At 45.2% G+C, this 19202-nt stretch overlaps 1 protein-coding gene across 1 annotated transcript in view; it reads left to right on the top strand.

The window, feature by feature from the left end:
• Positions 1-889: 889 nt before the first annotated feature.
• The window catches only part of LOC129861958 (transcription factor SPT20 homolog), a gene marked incomplete at its 3' end in the record, with an annotated part of 20845 nt that continues 2532 nt past the window's right edge, over positions 890-19202 (top strand). The window contains 2 exon segments of the mRNA XM_055933231.1: positions 890-1318; positions 14403-14415. Coding sequence (XP_055789206.1) covers positions 890-1318; positions 14403-14415 — 442 coding nt within the window.

Below are 19202 nucleotides of genomic sequence, written 5' to 3' on the forward strand. Positions count from 1 at the left end.
GGTATTATTGGTGGTGGTGGTGGTGATGAGTGTGGTGGTAGTATTGGTAGTGATGGTAGTATTGGTGGTTGTGATGTTAGTATTGGTGGTTGTGATGTTAGTATTGGTGGTTGAGATGGTAGTAACGGTGGTTGTGATGGTAGTATTGGTGGTTGTGATGGTAGTATTTATGGTGGTGATGGTAGTATTGGTGGTGGTGATGTTGGTGGTGATGGTGGGGGTGGTGGGGATGGTGGTGAGGTTGGTGGTAGTGGTGATGGTGGTGATGTTGGTGAGGTTGGTGGTAGTGGTGATGGTGGTGATGTTGGTGGTGGTGGTGGTGATGTTGGTGGTGGTGGTGATGGTGGTGGTGGGAGTGGTGTTGGTAATGGGGGTGGTGGTGTTGGTGGTATTGGTGGTGTTGATGGTGGTGGTGGTGGTGGTGGTGATGGTAGTTGTGGTAATGGTGATGGTGGTGGTGGGAGTGGTGTTGGTAATGGGGGTGGTGGTGATGGTGGTGGTGGTGGTGGTGGTGGTGATGGTGGTGGTGATGATGATGGTGGTGATGGTGGTGGGGATGGTGTTGATGGTGGTGGTGGTGGTGATGGTGTTGATGGTAGTGGTGGTGGTGATGGTAGTGGCAGTGGTTTTGTTGGTGGTGGTGGTGGTGGTGAGGATGGTGGTGGTGGTGTTGGTGGTGGTGTTGGTGGTGATGGAATTTGTGTTGGAGTTGGTAGTGATGGTGGAAGTAGTGATGGTGGAAGTGGTGGTGGTGGTGGTGATGGTGGTGGATGTGGTGGTGGTGGTGGGGATGGTGGTGATGGTGGTGGTGTTGATTATGGTGATGGTTGGGATGGTGGTGGTGTTGGTGGGGATGGTGGTGATGGTGGTGTTGATGCTGGTGGTGGGGATGGTGGTGCTGGTGGTGGGGATTGTGGTGCTGGTGGTGGGGATTGTGGTGATGGTATTGGTGTGGGTGGTGGTGCTGGTGGTGGGGATTGTGGTGATGGTATTGGTGTGGGTGATGGTGCTGGTGGTGGGGATGGTGGTGCTGGTGGTGGGGATTGTGGTGATGGTATTGGTGTGGGTGGTGATGGTATTGGTGTGGGTGGTGATGCTGGTGGTGGGGATTGTGGTGATGGTATTGGTGTGGGTGATGGTGCTGGTGGTGGGGATGGTGGTGCTGGTGGTGGGGATTGTGGTGATGGTATTGGTGTGGGTGGTGGTGCTGGTGGTGGGGATGGTGGTGCTGGTGGTGGGGATTGTGGTGATGGTATTGGTGTGGGTGATGGTATTGGTGTGGGTGGTGATGGTATTGGTGTGGGTGTGGGTGCTGGTGGTGGGGATGGTGGTGCTGGTGGTGGGGATTGTGGTGATGGTATTGGTGTGGGTGGTGGTGCTGGTGGTGGGGATGGTGGTGATGGTGCTGGTGGTGGTGGTGGAAAAAGGCTATCAGCCGCGGGGCTGTGCTCTTTGTTCCTGTGTCAATATCTCTGTAAACTATCGACATGCATCATAATCGCAGGCCTTCTATCAAGTGCAGCGAGACTAAAGAACAATCTCCATTAGGTGACAGCGCCCCGGCAGCTTGATGAATGCCCCCTGACGAACGGGAAGGAATTGCGTAAAATAAAGAGGCATGTTCCAACAAGTCTTGTCAAAATGGTATTGATTTAATCATCTGCAGAAATACACATTCTTGGTTAGTGTAGCGTGCAGGCAGGCAGCACCGTGCAGGGGTAGAGGCAGAGGTAGGAGTAGAGGCAGAGGTAGATGTAGAGGCAGAGTTAGAGGCAGAGGTAGAGGCAGAGGCAGAGGTAGAGGTAGAGGCAGAGGTAGAGGTAGATGTGGAGGTAGAGGTAGAGGCAGAGTTAGAGGCAGAGGCAGAGGTAGAGGTAGAGGTAGGAGTAGAGGCAGCAGTTGGGTAACGCTTCTTTCTAGTACGCATGCACACACACACACAGGCACACCCAGACACACACAGGCACACACAGGCACACACATACACAAAATCACACACACAAAATCAAAACACACACTCATGAAATACCCTTTCCAGTAGCATGAGACGGAGCTGAGACGATCTCCTTCATTGGTTTTGCAGGTGATGGAACACAGACTGAATAAGCTGCTCTCTCTCTCGCCTTATAGCTTTATTTAGGAACGAACAACTGCCCTTCTTGCTTGATTTGGCGACTCTCAACCCCCCCCCCCCGGGAATTTTTTTGGAAATAACAAATCCCCAGCTAGCTTTATTTAGGGGCTAACAAATCTGCCAATCTAGTTAAATATAGGGGCTAACAAATCAGCCAATCTAGTTTAATATAGGGGCTAACAAATCCCCCCTATAGTTTAATATAGGGGCTAACAATCCCCCCTTCTTGTTGTATATAGGGGCTAACAATCCCCCTTCTTGTTGTATATAGGGGCTAACAATCCCCCCTTCTTGTTGTATATAGGGGCTAACAATCCCCCTTCTTGTTGTATATAGGGGCTAACAATCCCCCCTATAGTTTAATATAGGGGCTAACAATCCCCCCTATAGTTTAATATAGGGGCTAACAATTCCCCCTTTTGTTGTATATAGGGGCTAACAATCCCCCCTTCTTGTTGTATATAGGGGCTAACAATCCCCCGTATAGTTTAATACAGGGGCTAACAATCCCCCCTTCTTGTTGTATATAAGGGCTAACAATCCCCCCTTCTTGTTGTATATAGGGGCTAACAATCCCCCCTTCTTGTTGTATATAGGGGCTAACAATCCCCCCTTCTTGTTGTATATAAGGGCTAACAATCCCCCCTTCTTGTTGTATATAGGGGCTAACAAATCCCCCTTCTTGTTGTATATAGGGGCTAACAATCCCCCGTATAGTTTAAAAAAATGACTAGAATTGCATAAAATGTGTTAGAAAATTGCAAAAATCTTCTTTTCACCCCATGGCAAAATGTATCGTTTTTTTTCTCTTCTCTGTCAAGACAGGGGCCGCTAAAATGTTCCACTCACGAGTTGGGGGAGACCCCCAAAAACAATTCCTCTTAGGGGACCCAAAAGGCTAGGTTCGGCAATGCCAGAGGATTGCAGAGGGAAAGTGTGAGCTGGCCATTGACACAGGTCAATCTGGTAGTGTATATTTAACACCGAGACATTCAGAGTTAAACACTGGGACATTATTAAGAGTTAAACACTGAGACATTATTAAGAGTTAAACACTGGAACATTATTAAGAGTTAAACACAGGGACATTCAGAGTAAAACACTGAGACATTATTAAGACTTAAACACTGAGACATTATTAAGAGTTAAACACTGGGACATTCAGAGTTAAACACTGGGACATTCAGAGTTAAACACTGGGACATTCAGAGTTAAACACTGGGACATTCAGAGTTAAACACTGGGACATTCAGAGTTAAACACTGGGACATTCAGAGTTAAACACTGGGACATTCAGAGTTAAACACTGGGACATTCAGAGTTAAACACTGGGACATTCAGAGTTAAACACTGGGACATTCAGAGTTAAACACTGGGACATTCAGAGTTAAACACTGGGACATTAAGAGTTAAACACTGGGACATTAAGAGTTAAACACTGGGACATTAAGAGTTAAACACTGAGACATTATTAAGAGTTAAACACTGGGACATTATTAAGAGTTAAACACTGGGACATTATTAAGAGTTAAACACTGAGACATTATTAAGAGTTAAACACTGGGACATTAAGAGTTAAACACTGGGACATTAAGAGTTAAACACTGGGACATTCAGAGTTAAACACTGAGACATTCAGAGTTAAACACTGAGACATTATTAAGAGTTAAACACTGGGACATTAAGAGTTAAACACTGGGACATTAAGAGTTAAACACTGGGACATTAAGAGTTAAACACTGGGACATTAAGAGTTAAACACTGGGACATTATTAAGAGTTAAACACTGGGACATTATTAAGAGTTAAACACTGGGACATTATTAAGAGTTAAACACTGGGACATTATTAAGAGTTAAACACTGGGACATTATTAAGAGTTAAACACTGGGACATTATTAAGAGTTAAACACTGAGACATTATTAAGAGTTAAATACTGGGACATTATTAAGAGTTAAACACTGGGACATTATTAAGAGTTAAACACTGGGACATTATTAAGAGTTAAACACTGTCACGATCGTGTGGCGGATTAACGGACCAAAATGCAGCTTTTGGAAAATAAGCCATCTTCTTTTATTATAACACGAAGATGAACACGACACAAAAACACTTTAACAAAACAACAAAACAACAAAACGACCGTGAAGCTACAAACGTTGTGCACAAACATACAGGCTACTAACGTTCTTACATAGACAATTACCCACAACCAATGAGAGCCTATGGCTACCCTAAATAAGGCTCCCAATCAGAGACAACCGAAATCAGCTGTCTCTAATTGGGAACTCATTCAGGTAACCATAGACTCTTCTAGATAACTCACCAACATAGACAACGCTAGACATCTACACTCAACACAAAACCATATATTACACCCCATAACCCCTTTACCAAATAAACACCCAAAACCAACAAAATATAAACATTCCCCATGTCACACCCTGACCTAACTAAAATAATCAAGAAAACAAAGAATACTAAGGCCAGGGCGTGACATAACCCCCCCCTTGAGGCGCGAACTCCGGGCGCACCATACACAGTCTAGGGGAAGGTCTGGGTGGGCTTCCCTCCACGGTGGCGGCTCCGGCTCTGGTCGTGGTCCCCACTTCACCACAGTACCTAACCACCTCCTTAGTTTCTTCAAAATAACCCCTCTCCACATTAATCCCATTGCATTAAGGGGGAGTTCCGGATTAAGGGCCAGTACCAGGGTAAGGGGCAGTACCAGGATCAGGGGCAGTACCAGGGTAAGGGGCAGCACCAGGGTAAGGGGCAGCACCAGGGTAAGGGGCAGCACCAGGGTAAGGGGCAGCTCCAGGGTAAGGGGCAGCTCCAGGGTAAGGGGCAGCTCCGGACTGAGGAATGGCAGCTCCGGACTGAGGGACTGCAGCTCCGGACTGAGGGACGGCCCATGGCTGGCTGACAGATCTGGCTGCTCATGGCTGGCTGACTGATCTGGCTGCTCATGGCTGGCTGACGGATCTGGCTGCTCATGGCTGGCTGACGGATCTGGCTGCTCATGGCTAGCTGACGGATCTGGCTGCTCATGGCTAGCTGACGGATCTGGCTGCTCATGGCTAGCTGACGGATCTGGCTGCTCATGGCTAGCTGACGGATCTGGCTGCTCATGGCTAGCTGACGGATCTGGCTGCTCATGGCTAGCTGACGGATCTGGCTGCTCATGGCTGGCTGACGGATCTGGCTGCTCATGGCTGGCTGACGGATCTGGCTGCTCATGGCTGGCTGACGGATCTGGCTGCTCATGGCTGGCTGACGGATCTGGCTGCTCATGGCTAGCTGACGGATCTGGCTGCTCATGGCTAGCTGACGGATCTGGCTGCTCATGGCTAGCTGACTGATCTGGCAGATCCTGTCTGGTTGGCGGCTCTGGCAGATCCTGTCTGGTTGGCGGCTCTGGCAGATCCTGTCTGGCTGGCGGCTCTAGCGGCTCCTGTCTGGCTGGCGGCTCTAGCGGCTCCTGTCTGGCGGACGGCTCAGTGGGCTCATGGCAGACGGGCGGCTTTGCAGGCTCATGGCAGACGGGCGGCTTTGCAGGCTCATTGCAGACGGATGGCTCAGATGGCGCTAGGGAGACGGATGGCTCAGATGGCGCTGGGGAGACGGGCAGTTCAGTCATTGCTGTGCAGACGGCAGACTCCTGCCGGCTGAGGCGCACTGTAGGCCTGGTGCGTGGTGCCGGGACTGGTGGCACCGGGCTGGGGACACGCATCTCAGGGCTAGTGCGGGGAGCAGCAACAGGACGCACAGGACTCTGGGGACACACAGGAGGCTTGGTGCGTGGTTTAGACACTGGTGGTAAAGGGCTGGAGACACGCACCATATAGCTAGTGCGTGGAGGAGGCACTGGTGGTACTGGATTGGGGCGGGGAGGTGGCGCCGGAAATACCGGACCGTGCAGGCGTACTGGCTCCCTTGAACGCCGAGCCTGCCCAACCTTACCTGGTTGTATGCTCCCCGTCGCCTGACCAGTACGGGGAGGTGGAATAACCCGCACCGGCCTATGTAGGCGAACCGGGGACACCATGCGTAAGGCTGGTGCCATGTACGCCGGCCCGAGGAGACGCACTGGTGACCAGATACGTTGGGCCGGCTTCATGACATACGGCTCAACGCTCAGTCTAGCCCGGCCGATACGTGGAGCCGAAATGCACCGAACCGGGCTATGCACGCGTACAGGAGACACCGTGCGCTCTACTGCGTAACACGGTGTCTGCCCGTACTTCCGCTCTCCACGGTAAGTACAGGGAGTAGGCGCAGGTTTCCTACCTGACTTCGCCACACTCCCTTTAAGGCCCCCCCCAAGAAATTTTTGGGTTGTACTCACGGGTCTTCAGCCTTGTCTCCGTGCTGCCTCCTCATATCGCCTCCTCTCGGCTTTCGCTGCCTCCAGCTCTTCACGAGAGAGGCGATATTCTCCAGGTTGAGCCCAAGGTCCATCTTCTTCCAATTCGTCCTCCCAACTCCAGAGATCCTGTGTAGGTAGGTCCTGTTGCCGCCTTCCATGCCGCTTGGTCATATGGTGGGTAATTCTGTCACGATCGTGTGGCGGATTAACGGACCAAAATGCAGCTTTTGGAAAATAAGCCATCTTCTTTTATTATAACACGAAGATGAACACGACACAAAAACACTTTAACAAAACAACAAAACAACAAAACGACCGTGAAGCTACAAACGTTGTGCACAAACATACAGGCTACTAACGTTCTTACATAGACAATTACCCACAACCAATGAGAGCCTATGGCTACCCTAAATAAGGCTCCCAATCAGAGACAACCGAAATCAGCTGTCTCTAATTGGGAACTCATTCAGGTAACCATAGACTCTTCTAGATAACTCACCAACATAGACAACGCTAGACATCTACACTCAACACAAAACCATATATTACACCCCATAACCCCTTTACCAAATAAACACCCAAAACCAACAAAATATAAACATTCCCCATGTCACACCCTGACCTAACTAAAATAATCAAGAAAACAAAGAATACTAAGGCCAGGGCGTGACATAACCCCCCCCTTGAGGCGCGAACTCCGGGCGCACCATACACAGTCTAGGGGAAGGTCTGGGTGGGCTTCCCTCCACGGTGGCGGCTCCGGCTCTGGTCGTGGTCCCCACTTCACCACAGTACCTAACCACCTCCTTAGTTTCTTCAAAATAACCCCTCTCCACATTAATCCCATTGCATTAAGGGGGAGTTCCGGATTAAGGGCCAGTACCAGGGTAAGGGGCAGTACCAGGATCAGGGGCAGTACCAGGGTAAGGGGCAGCACCAGGGTAAGGGGCAGCACCAGGGTAAGGGGCAGCACCAGGGTAAGGGGCAGCTCCAGGGTAAGGGGCAGCTCCAGGGTAAGGGGCAGCTCCGGACTGAGGAATGGCAGCTCCGGACTGAGGGACTGCAGCTCCGGACTGAGGGACGGCCCATGGCTGGCTGACAGATCTGGCTGCTCATGGCTGGCTGACTGATCTGGCTGCTCATGGCTGGCTGACGGATCTGGCTGCTCATGGCTGGCTGACGGATCTGGCTGCTCATGGCTAGCTGACGGATCTGGCTGCTCATGGCTAGCTGACGGATCTGGCTGCTCATGGCTAGCTGACGGATCTGGCTGCTCATGGCTAGCTGACGGATCTGGCTGCTCATGGCTAGCTGACGGATCTGGCTGCTCATGGCTAGCTGACGGATCTGGCTGCTCATGGCTGGCTGACGGATCTGGCTGCTCATGGCTGGCTGACGGATCTGGCTGCTCATGGCTGGCTGACGGATCTGGCTGCTCATGGCTGGCTGACGGATCTGGCTGCTCATGGCTAGCTGACGGATCTGGCTGCTCATGGCTAGCTGACGGATCTGGCTGCTCATGGCTAGCTGACTGATCTGGCAGATCCTGTCTGGTTGGCGGCTCTGGCAGATCCTGTCTGGTTGGCGGCTCTGGCAGATCCTGTCTGGCTGGCGGCTCTAGCGGCTCCTGTCTGGCTGGCGGCTCTAGCGGCTCCTGTCTGGCGGACGGCTCAGTGGGCTCATGGCAGACGGGCGGCTTTGCAGGCTCATGGCAGACGGGCGGCTTTGCAGGCTCATTGCAGACGGATGGCTCAGATGGCGCTAGGGAGACGGATGGCTCAGATGGCGCTGGGGAGACGGGCAGTTCAGTCATTGCTGTGCAGACGGCAGACTCCTGCCGGCTGAGGCGCACTGTAGGCCTGGTGCGTGGTGCCGGGACTGGTGGCACCGGGCTGGGGACACGCATCTCAGGGCTAGTGCGGGGAGCAGCAACAGGACGCACAGGACTCTGGGGACACACAGGAGGCTTGGTGCGTGGTTTAGACACTGGTGGTAAAGGGCTGGAGACACGCACCATATAGCTAGTGCGTGGAGGAGGCACTGGTGGTACTGGATTGGGGCGGGGAGGTGGCGCCGGAAATACCGGACCGTGCAGGCGTACTGGCTCCCTTGAACGCCGAGCCTGCCCAACCTTACCTGGTTGTATGCTCCCCGTCGCCTGACCAGTACGGGGAGGTGGAATAACCCGCACCGGCCTATGTAGGCGAACCGGGGACACCATGCGTAAGGCTGGTGCCATGTACGCCGGCCCGAGGAGACGCACTGGTGACCAGATACGTTGGGCCGGCTTCATGACATACGGCTCAACGCTCAGTCTAGCCCGGCCGATACGTGGAGCCGAAATGCACCGAACCGGGCTATGCACGCGTACAGGAGACACCGTGCGCTCTACTGCGTAACACGGTGTCTGCCCGTACTTCCGCTCTCCACGGTAAGTACAGGGAGTAGGCGCAGGTTTCCTACCTGACTTCGCCACACTCCCTTTAAGGCCCCCCCCAAGAAATTTTTGGGTTGTACTCACGGGTCTTCAGCCTTGTCTCCGTGCTGCCTCCTCATATCGCCTCCTCTCGGCTTTCGCTGCCTCCAGCTCTTCACGAGAGAGGCGATATTCTCCAGGTTGAGCCCAAGGTCCATCTTCTTCCAATTCGTCCTCCCAACTCCAGAGATCCTGTGTAGGTAGGTCCTGTTGCCGCCTTCCATGCCGCTTGGTCATATGGTGGGTAATTCTGTCACGATCGTGTGGCGGATTAACGGACCAAAATGCAGCTTTTGGAAAATAAGCCATCTTCTTTTATTATAACACGAAGATGAACACGACACAAAAACACTTTAACAAAACAACAAAACAACAAAACGACCGTGAAGCTACAAACGTTGTGCACAAACATACAGGCTACTAACGTTCTTACATAGACAATTACCCACAACCAATGAGAGCCTATGGCTACCCTAAATAAGGCTCCCAATCAGAGACAACCGAAATCAGCTGTCTCTAATTGGGAACTCATTCAGGTAACCATAGACTCTTCTAGATAACTCACCAACATAGACAACGCTAGACATCTACACTCAACACAAAACCATATATTACACCCCATAACCCCTTTACCAAATAAACACCCAAAACCAACAAAATATAAACATTCCCCATGTCACACCCTGACCTAACTAAAATAATCAAGAAAACAAAGAATACTAAGGCCAGGGCGTGACACACTGGGACATTATTATGAGTTAAACACTGAGACATTATTAAGAGTTAAACACTGGGACATTATTAAGAGTTAAACACTGAGACATTATTAAGAGTTAAACACTGAGACATTATTAAGAGTTAAACACTGGGACATTATTAAGAGTTAAACACTGGGACATTATTAAGAGTTAAACACTGAGACATTCAGAGTTAAACACTGGGACATTAAGAGTTAAACACTGAGACATTAAGAGTTAAACACTGATAGATTAAGAGTTAAACACTGGGACATTAACCTTTCTAGGACACACGTTCCGCTAGCGGAACCCCTCGACAACATTCCGCTGAAAAGGCAGCGCGGGAAATTCAAAAATATTTTTTTGAAATATGTAACTTTCACACATTAACAAGTCCAATACAGCAAATGAAATATACACATCTTGTTAACTTTTTAGGGATAAAGGGCCGCATTTTCACTTTGGATGAATAGTGTGCCCAGAGTGAACTGTCTCCTACTCTGTCCCAGATGCTAATATATGCATATTAGTATTACTATGGATTGAAAACACTCATAGTTTCTAAAATTGTTTGAATGATGTCTGGGAGTATAACATAACTCATATGGCAGGCAAAAACCTGAGAAAAAATCCAAACAGGAAGGGGGAATTCTGAGGCTTGTTGATGTTCAACTCATCGCCTATTGAAATCCCAGTGGGATATGGATCTGTTTGCACTTCCTACGGCTACCACTAGATGTCAACAGTCTGTAGAACGTTGAATGTCTGTTGAATGTCAACGTTGTAGAACGTTGACTGTCAACAGTCTGTAGAACGTGTAGAACGTTGAATGTCAACAGTCTGTAGAACGCCCCACATTAAGAGTTAAACACTGGGACATTAAGAGTTAAACCTGGGACATTCAGAGTTAAACACTGGGACATTAAGAGTTAAACACTGGGACATTATTAAGAGTTAAACACTGGGACATTATTAAGAGTTAAACACTGGGACATTATTAAGAGTTAAACACTGGGACATTATTAAGAGTTAAACACTGAGACATTATTAAGAGTTAAACACTGAGACATTATTAAGAGTTAGACACTGGGACATTATTAAGAGTTAAACACTGAGACATTATTAAGAGTTAAACACTGAGACATTATTAAGAGTTAAACACTGAGACATTAAGAGTTAAACACTGGGACATTAAGAGTTAAACACTGGGACATTATTAAGAGTTAAACACTGGGACATTCAGAGTTAAACACTGGGACATTCAGAGTTAAACACTGGGACATTAAGAGTTAAACACTGGGAGATTATTAAGAGTTAAACACTGGGACATTCAGAGTTAAACACTGGAACATTATTAAGAGTTAAACACTGGGACATTATTAAGAGTTAAACACTGAGACATTATTAAGAGTTAAACACTGAGACATTATTAAGAGTTAAACACTGAGACATTCAGAGTTAAACACTGGGACATTAAGAGTTAAACACTGATAGATTACGAGTTAAACACTGAGACATTAAGAGTTAAACACTGGGACATTATTAAGAGTTAAACACTGAGACATTATCAAGAGTTAAACACTGAGACATTATCAAGAGTTAAATACTGAGACATTATTAAGAGTTAAACACTGAGACATTATTAAGAGTTAAACACTGGGACATTATTAAGAGTTAAACACTGGGACATTATTAAGAGTTAAACACTGAGACATTATTAAGAGTTAAACACTGGAACATTATTAAGAGTTAAACACTGAGACATTAAGAGTTAAACACTGGGATATTATTAAGAGTTAAACACTGAGACATTATCAAGAGTTAAACACTGAGACATTAAGAGTTAAACACTGGGACATTATTAAGAGTTAAACACTGAGACATTAAGAGTTAAACACTGGGACATTATTAAGAGTTAAACACTGGGACATTATTAAGAGTTAAACACTGAGACGTTATTAAGAGTTTAACACTGGGACATTATTAAGAGTTAAACACTGGGACATTAAGAGTTAAACACTGGGACATTAAGAGTTAAACACTGGGACATTATTAAGAGTTAAACACTGAGACATTATTAAGAGTTAAACACTGGGACATTAAGAGTTAAACACTGAGACATTAAGAGTTAAACACTGGGACATTCAGAGTTAAACACTGGGCCATTCAGAGTTAAACACTGCGACATTATTAAGAGTTAAACACTGGGATATTATTAACAGTTAAACACTGGGACATTATTAAGAGTTAAACACTGGGACATTATTAACAGTTAAACACTGGGACATTATTAAGAGTTAAACACTGGGACATTAAGAGGTAAACACTAAGACATTAAGAGTTAAACACTGAGACATTAAGAGTTGAACACTGAGACATTAAGAATCCATCTCCCTGGGACTTACTCCGCACACACAAGCACATGCATGGAAGCACACAGTTACAAACGTGCACAAAGATACCCACACACAGACACACACTGTAATCACTGGCTTTACTACCGCCCTGTGATTTCACGACAACACAACACCCGTACAGTATGATCTGGCTCCATATAGTACCTGTACACCATAAGCAATAAGAAATGGAACCCTTTTCCCTATATAGTGCACTACTGAGCCACATGGACCCTGAAAGATGCTAGGTGCATTTCACAAACCAAAAAGCATCTGATTCAACTGAAAAGGGAACCAAAATACTATTTCTGTTCTAAGGAGTTTGGACACAATCCTATAAACAATAAAAGCTTAGAAAATCTAATCAAAGGCATGATGAATAACTCCTCTCACACGTACTGCATTTTGTCTGTTGAAACTAATAATACAGACTATATATTGTTTGAAATACACTGGTTTGATCACAGTAGAAATATAATATATTGTTTGAAATACACTGGTTTGATCACAGTAGAAATATAATATATTGTTTGTAATACACTGGTTTGATCACAGTATAAATATAATATATTGTTTGTAATACACTGGTTTGATCACAGTAGAAATATAATATATTGTTTGAAATACACTGGTTTGATCACAGTATAAATATAATATATTGTTTGAAATACACTGGTTTGATCACAGTAGAAATATAATATATTGTTTGAAGGATACTGGTTTGATCACAGAAAAATGTAAGGTTTTGTTTGAAGGATAGATCACAGTATAAATATATTGTTTCATAGCAGTAGCAGCAGTAGCAGTGTCACCAGCAGCAGAACAATATTAGTGGCTGTATCTTCCCCAATCGTAATAGTAATCATTTAGAAGGTTAAAGGGGGTATTATTATCGCTGCACAGCCCATCTGAGCAGTGATGAGGTGAGCACAAATAATAACTGTCCCCAACAGAGAGAGAGAGAGCGAGAGAGCGAGAGAGCGAGAGAGCGAGAGAGCGAGAGAGAGAGAGAGAGAGAGAGAGAGAGAGAGAGAGAGAGAGAGAGAGAGAGAGAGAGAGAGAGAGAGAGAGAGAGAGAGAGAGAGCAACAGAGACAGAGAGAGAGCGAGAGAGAGAGAGAGAGAGAGAGAGAGAGAAACATTATGGAGGGAAGACGGGGCTGGAGAGAAGGAGGGGGGGTTATGAGTGTGTGTGTGTGTGTGTGTGTGTGTGTGTGTGTGTGTGTGTGTGTGTGTGTGTGTGTGTGTGTGTGTGTGTGTGTGTGTGTGTGTGTGTGTGTGTGTGTGTGTGTGTGTGTGTGTGTGTGTGTGTGTGTGTGTGTGTGTGTGTAAGGCCAAACCGCTGGGTTGGGGGGACAATCCCCTGTGTGACCTGACCTTGACACGTCTGAGTGAAATGGTGGCGGAGTGCTAATACCTCATCATATTGAGTTTGACTTTGAGCTCACTGTTGTGAGCATCATAAAACAAAGGATAACAGGCCAGACAAACTGCCAGAAAGCACCGGTCAATTCAAATGCTATCAAATGCTTTAGTTGGTACAGGCTTACTGATGTGAAATGAAAAAATCTATATTCTTTTTATTTTAAATGTGTTTTTTACCTTTTTGTAAATGAGAAAAGAATTTAGACCTGTGCTTCTGTAAATAATTAATATTTATGCACCATTCCATGGTCTATACCAGTCTCTCTCAGTGTAAAACATACAATACCTTCTCCAATAGGAAATAACTCTTCTTTTTAGCTGGCTTACAGGGCATCAACTTTAGAGCATTGATCAAACCAAGTGGGGCGAGTGGGGAGGAGAGACAGACAGACCTGGTGAGAACAGACCTTTATATATTACCTTATGTTTCAAAGTAAGGACAAAGAAAATGAAGATGACTGTCCTGTCACTGACAGCCCAGATGAAGCAGACAGAGCTGAGTGAACCGTTTTGCTTCGTTCAATTTGGCCCTCGTGTACCGTTACATGCAGTGAAAGACATTTTTTATCCGTTGTTGTTGTGTTAGTGATAGAACTGTTATCAGTTCGTTGTTTAATTTGATTAAATATATACTCAGTTTGCCTTTCATTTTGTATGTCTAAGTGAAATGTCTGAGAATAATTTGTGCTTTCAAAAGGTGGCAAGAAATAAATGCCAAGTGAAAAAAAAAATAACAACAAAAAAAGGACTTAATAAATTCACCGCATCATCTAACATATTTGCTGCTTGGTTAGCCAAATAGAGGTTGTTTTGTCCACCATTTTCTGTGTCAAATCTGTCAAGTGTTCATGTCGTTTTGGTTTCAGGTCACAGAGCAAGGTAGACATCCTGATTCTGGGCATGACAGGTATAGTTCCAGGACAATTTGAGCCCGATCTGACAAGGCTAATATTCTTCTCAAGTGGTTATTAGACGGACGTATCTGGTAGGGATTCCATTCCTCTTACAGCAGCCATCTTAATATTTATGTCGATAATGAAGATGCGTGTGCTATTAACTACTCTTTGTAATTAATAGCAATGTCAGTGACATAGTATTAATAGCGCCGTGTGTTGGCATCAATTTAGTGTAAATTGCCGCTTTGACAAGCCGCTTTAATTAAACACATCACACAAGTATTAAAGGACCGTGGTCAGTCGCCATTTTGAGAGACTATCAAATAATGTTGCCATCTGGTACTTTTAGCCTGTCTTCTCCCCACTAATTAGAAGTAATACTACAGAGGTTAAAGGTCCTTTAGCTCAGACACAAAGATCCCTACCACCCAACCACCACACTGTCTTTATACTGGAATAACCCACAGGTCGATTATCACTACCACCCAACCACCACACTGTCTTTATACTGGAATAACCCACAGGTCGATGATCACTACCACCCTACCACCACACTGTCTTTATACTGGAATAACACACAGGTCGATGATCACTACCACCCAACCACCACACTGTCTTTATACTGGAATAACCCACAGGTCGATGATCACTACCACCCGACCACCACACTGTCTATACTGGAATAACCCACAGGTCGATGATCACTACCACCCAACCACCACACTGTCTTTATACTGGAATAACCCACAGGTCGATGATCACTACCACCCTACCACCACACTGTCTTTATACTGGAATAACACACAGGTCGATGATCACTACCACCCAACCACCACACTGTCTTTATACTGGAATAACACACAGGTCGATGATCACTACCACCCGACCACCACACTGTCTTTATACTGGAATAACCCACAGGTCGATGATCACTACCACCCAACCACCACACTGTCTTTATACTGGAATAACCCACAGGTCGATGATCACCAGCACCCAACCACCACACTGTCTTTATACTGGAATAACCCACAGGTCGATGATCACTACCACCCAACCACCACACTGTCTTTATACTGGAATAACCCACAGTTCGATGATCACTACCACCCGACCACCACACTGTCTTTATACTGGAATAACCCACAGGTCGATGATCACTACCACCCGACCACCACACTGTCTTTATACTGGAATAACCCACAGGTCGATGATCACTATCACCCAACCACCACACTGTCTTTATACTGGAATAACCCGTAAATAAATTTATAGTAGCACAGATATCAGTAGAGAACATTACAGAACCATAGAGATCAGTAGAGAACATTACAGAACAATACAGAACCTTGGAGATCAGTAGAGAACAATATAGAACCATAGAGATCAGCAGAGAACATTATAGAACCACAGAGATCAGTAGAGGATATTATAGAACCATAGAGATCAGTAGAGGATATTATAGAACCATAGAGATCAGTAGAGGATATTATAGAACCATAGAGATCAGTAGAGGATATTATAGAACCATAGAGATCAGTAGAGGATATTATAGAACTGTAGAGATCAGTAGAGGATATTATAGAACCATAGAGATCAGTAGAGGATATTATAGAACCATAGAGATCAGTAGAGGATATTATAGAACCATAGAGATCAGTAGAGGATATTATAGAACCATAGAGATCAGTAGAGGATATTATAGAACCATAGAGATCAGTAGAGGATATTATAGAACCATAGAGATCAGTAGAGGATATTATAGAACCATAGAGATCAGTAGAGGATATTATAGAACCATAGAGATCAGTAGAGGATATTATAGAACTGTAGAGATCAGTAGAGGATATTATAGAACCATAGAGATCAGTAGAGGATATTATAGAACCATAGAGATCAGTAGAGGATATTATAGAACCATAGAGATCAGTAGAGGATATTATAGAACTGTAGAGATCAGTAGAGGATATTATAGAACCATAGAGATCAGTAGAGGATATTATAGAACCATAGAGATCAGTAGAGGATATTATAGAACCATAGAGATCAGTAGAGGATATTATAGAACCATAGAGATCAGTAGAGGATATTATAGAACCATAGAGATCAGTAGAGGATATTATAGAACTGTAGAGATCAGTAGAGGATATTATAGAACCATAGAGATCAGTAGAGGATATTATAGAACCATAGAGATCAGTAGAGGATATTATAGAACTGTAGAGATCAGTAGAGGACAATATAGAACTGTAGAGATCAGTAGAGGATATTATAGAACTGTAGAGATCAGTAGAGGATATTATAGAACCGTAGATATCAGTACAGGATATTATAGAATGATACAGAACCATAGAGAAGAGCAGGGAATATTATAGAACCATACAGAACCATATAGATCAGTAGAGAACATTATAGAGCCACAGAGATCAATAGAGATCAGCAGAGAACATTATAGGACCATAGATATCAGTAGAGAACATTATATAACCACACAGATCAGTAGAGAACATTACAAAACAATACAGCACCATAGAGATAAGTAAAGAACAATATAGAACCATAGAGAGGAGTAGAAAACATTATAGAACCATATGGAACCATATAGATGATTAAAGAATATTGTAGAACCATACATAACCATAGAGATCAGTAGAAAACGTTATGGAACCATACAGAACAATAGAGGTCAGTAGAGAACATTATAGAACCATAGAGATCAGTAGAGAACATTACAAAACAATACAGGACCATAGAGATAAGTAGAGAACAATATAGAACCATAGAGATGAGTAGAGAACATTGTACCAACCATATACTGTACAACCATATTGAACCACACACAACCATACAGAAGCATAGAACCCTATAAAACCCTGCAGAACAATACAGAATCATACAGAACCATTTAGACCTCAGCAGTGCCCTAATACTGAAACCTTGAACTTCCAACTTCCTTGAAAAAGCAGTTCACTGTAAATGTCTTTCTTCCAATTATATTTAACTCACCACCTCACCCAGTAGGTCATGTGATGCATTAGCTCCTATACAGTTCTACCCAGCATGCATTGCAGTGCTGTCTTCAGTCAGTGAGCTGTGATCTAGCCAACCAATCAATCTTCCTGACCACACCACTCTCCGAGCCTCTCAGAGCCCAGTAGTGAGCTATATGGGTTTCTATTCCTGTGGGCAGGAGCACTGAGGAGGAATTGGATTGGAATAGCAGCACTGCCTTGTCTTACAGTAGTTGGGTTTACAGCAGACAGAGACTAGCATGAAGTGGAAGAAATACTGTTTTCTGTATTTCATCCTGACACATCTCCACTGCTCTGTACCTCAGGAAAGCCACCAAGGGACCTATCTGCATAACTGTGTGTGTGTGGGGGGGGGGGGCTGCTGTGTTTATAGGACATGCGTGTGTTTGCACATGCTTGCATCAAGGGGTCTATGCATATCAAATGGCAGCACAACATCCTACTGACCTTATAAAGTACAGCTCACCTCTAGAAGAGACAGATTAAACAGCTCACCTCTAGAAGAGACAGATTAAACAGCTCACCTCTAGAAGAGACAGATTAAACAGCTCACCTCTAGAAGAGACAGATTAAACAGCTCACCTCTAGAAGAGACAGATTAAACAGCTCACCTCTAGAAGAGACAGATTAAACAGCTCACCTCTAGAAGAGACACATTAAACAGCTCACCTCTAGAAGAGACAGATTAAACAGCTCACCTCCAGAAGAGACAGATTAAACAGCTCACCTCTAGAAGAGACAGATTAAACAGCTCACCTCTAGAAGAGACAGATTAAACAGCTCACCTCTAGAAGAGACAGATTAAACAGCTCACCTCTAGAAGAGACAGATTAAACAGCTCACCTCTAGAAGAGACACATTAAACAGCTCACCTCTAGAAGAGACAGATTAAACAGCTCACCTCCAGAAGAGACAGATTAAACAGCTCACGTCGAGAAGAGACAGATTAAACAGCTCACCTCTAGAAGAGACAGATTAAACAGCTCACCTCTGGAAGAGACAGATTAAACAGCTCACCTATAGAAGAGACAGATTAAACAGCTCACCTCTAGAATAGACAGATTAAACAGCTCACCTCTAGAAGAGACAGATTAAACAGCTCACCTCTGGAAGAGACAGATTAAACAGCTCACCTATAGAAGAGACAGATTAAACAGCTCACCTCTAGAAGAGACAGATTAAACAGCTCACCTCCAGAAGAGACAGATTAAACAGCTCACGTCGAGAAGAGACAGATTAAACAGCTCACCTCTAGAAGAGACAGATTAAACAGCTCACCTCTAGAAGAGACAGATTAAACAGCTCACCTCTAGAAGAGACAGATTAAACAGCTCACCTCTAGAAGAGACCGATTAAACAGCTCACCTCTAGAAGAGACATATTAAACAGCTCACCTCTAGAAGAGACAGATTAAACAGCTCACCTCTAGAAAAGACAGATTGAACAGCTCACCTCTAGAAGAAACAGATTAAACAGCTCACCTCTAGAAGAAACAGATTAAACAGCTCACCTCTAGAAGAGACAGATTAAACAGCTCACTTCTGGAAGAGACAGATTAAACAGCTCACCTCTAGAAGAGACAGATTAAACAGCTCACCTCTAGAAGAGACACATTAAACAGCTCACCTCTAGAAGAGACAGATTAAACAGCTCACCTCTAGAAGAGACAGATTAAACAGCTCACCTCTAGAAGAGACAGTTTAAACAGCTCACCTCTAGAAGAGAGAGATTAAATAGC

Source organism: Salvelinus fontinalis, chromosome 1 (assembly GCF_029448725.1).
Source record: "Salvelinus fontinalis isolate EN_2023a chromosome 1, ASM2944872v1, whole genome shotgun sequence".
Lineage (NCBI taxonomy): Eukaryota > Metazoa > Chordata > Actinopteri > Salmoniformes > Salmonidae > Salvelinus > Salvelinus fontinalis.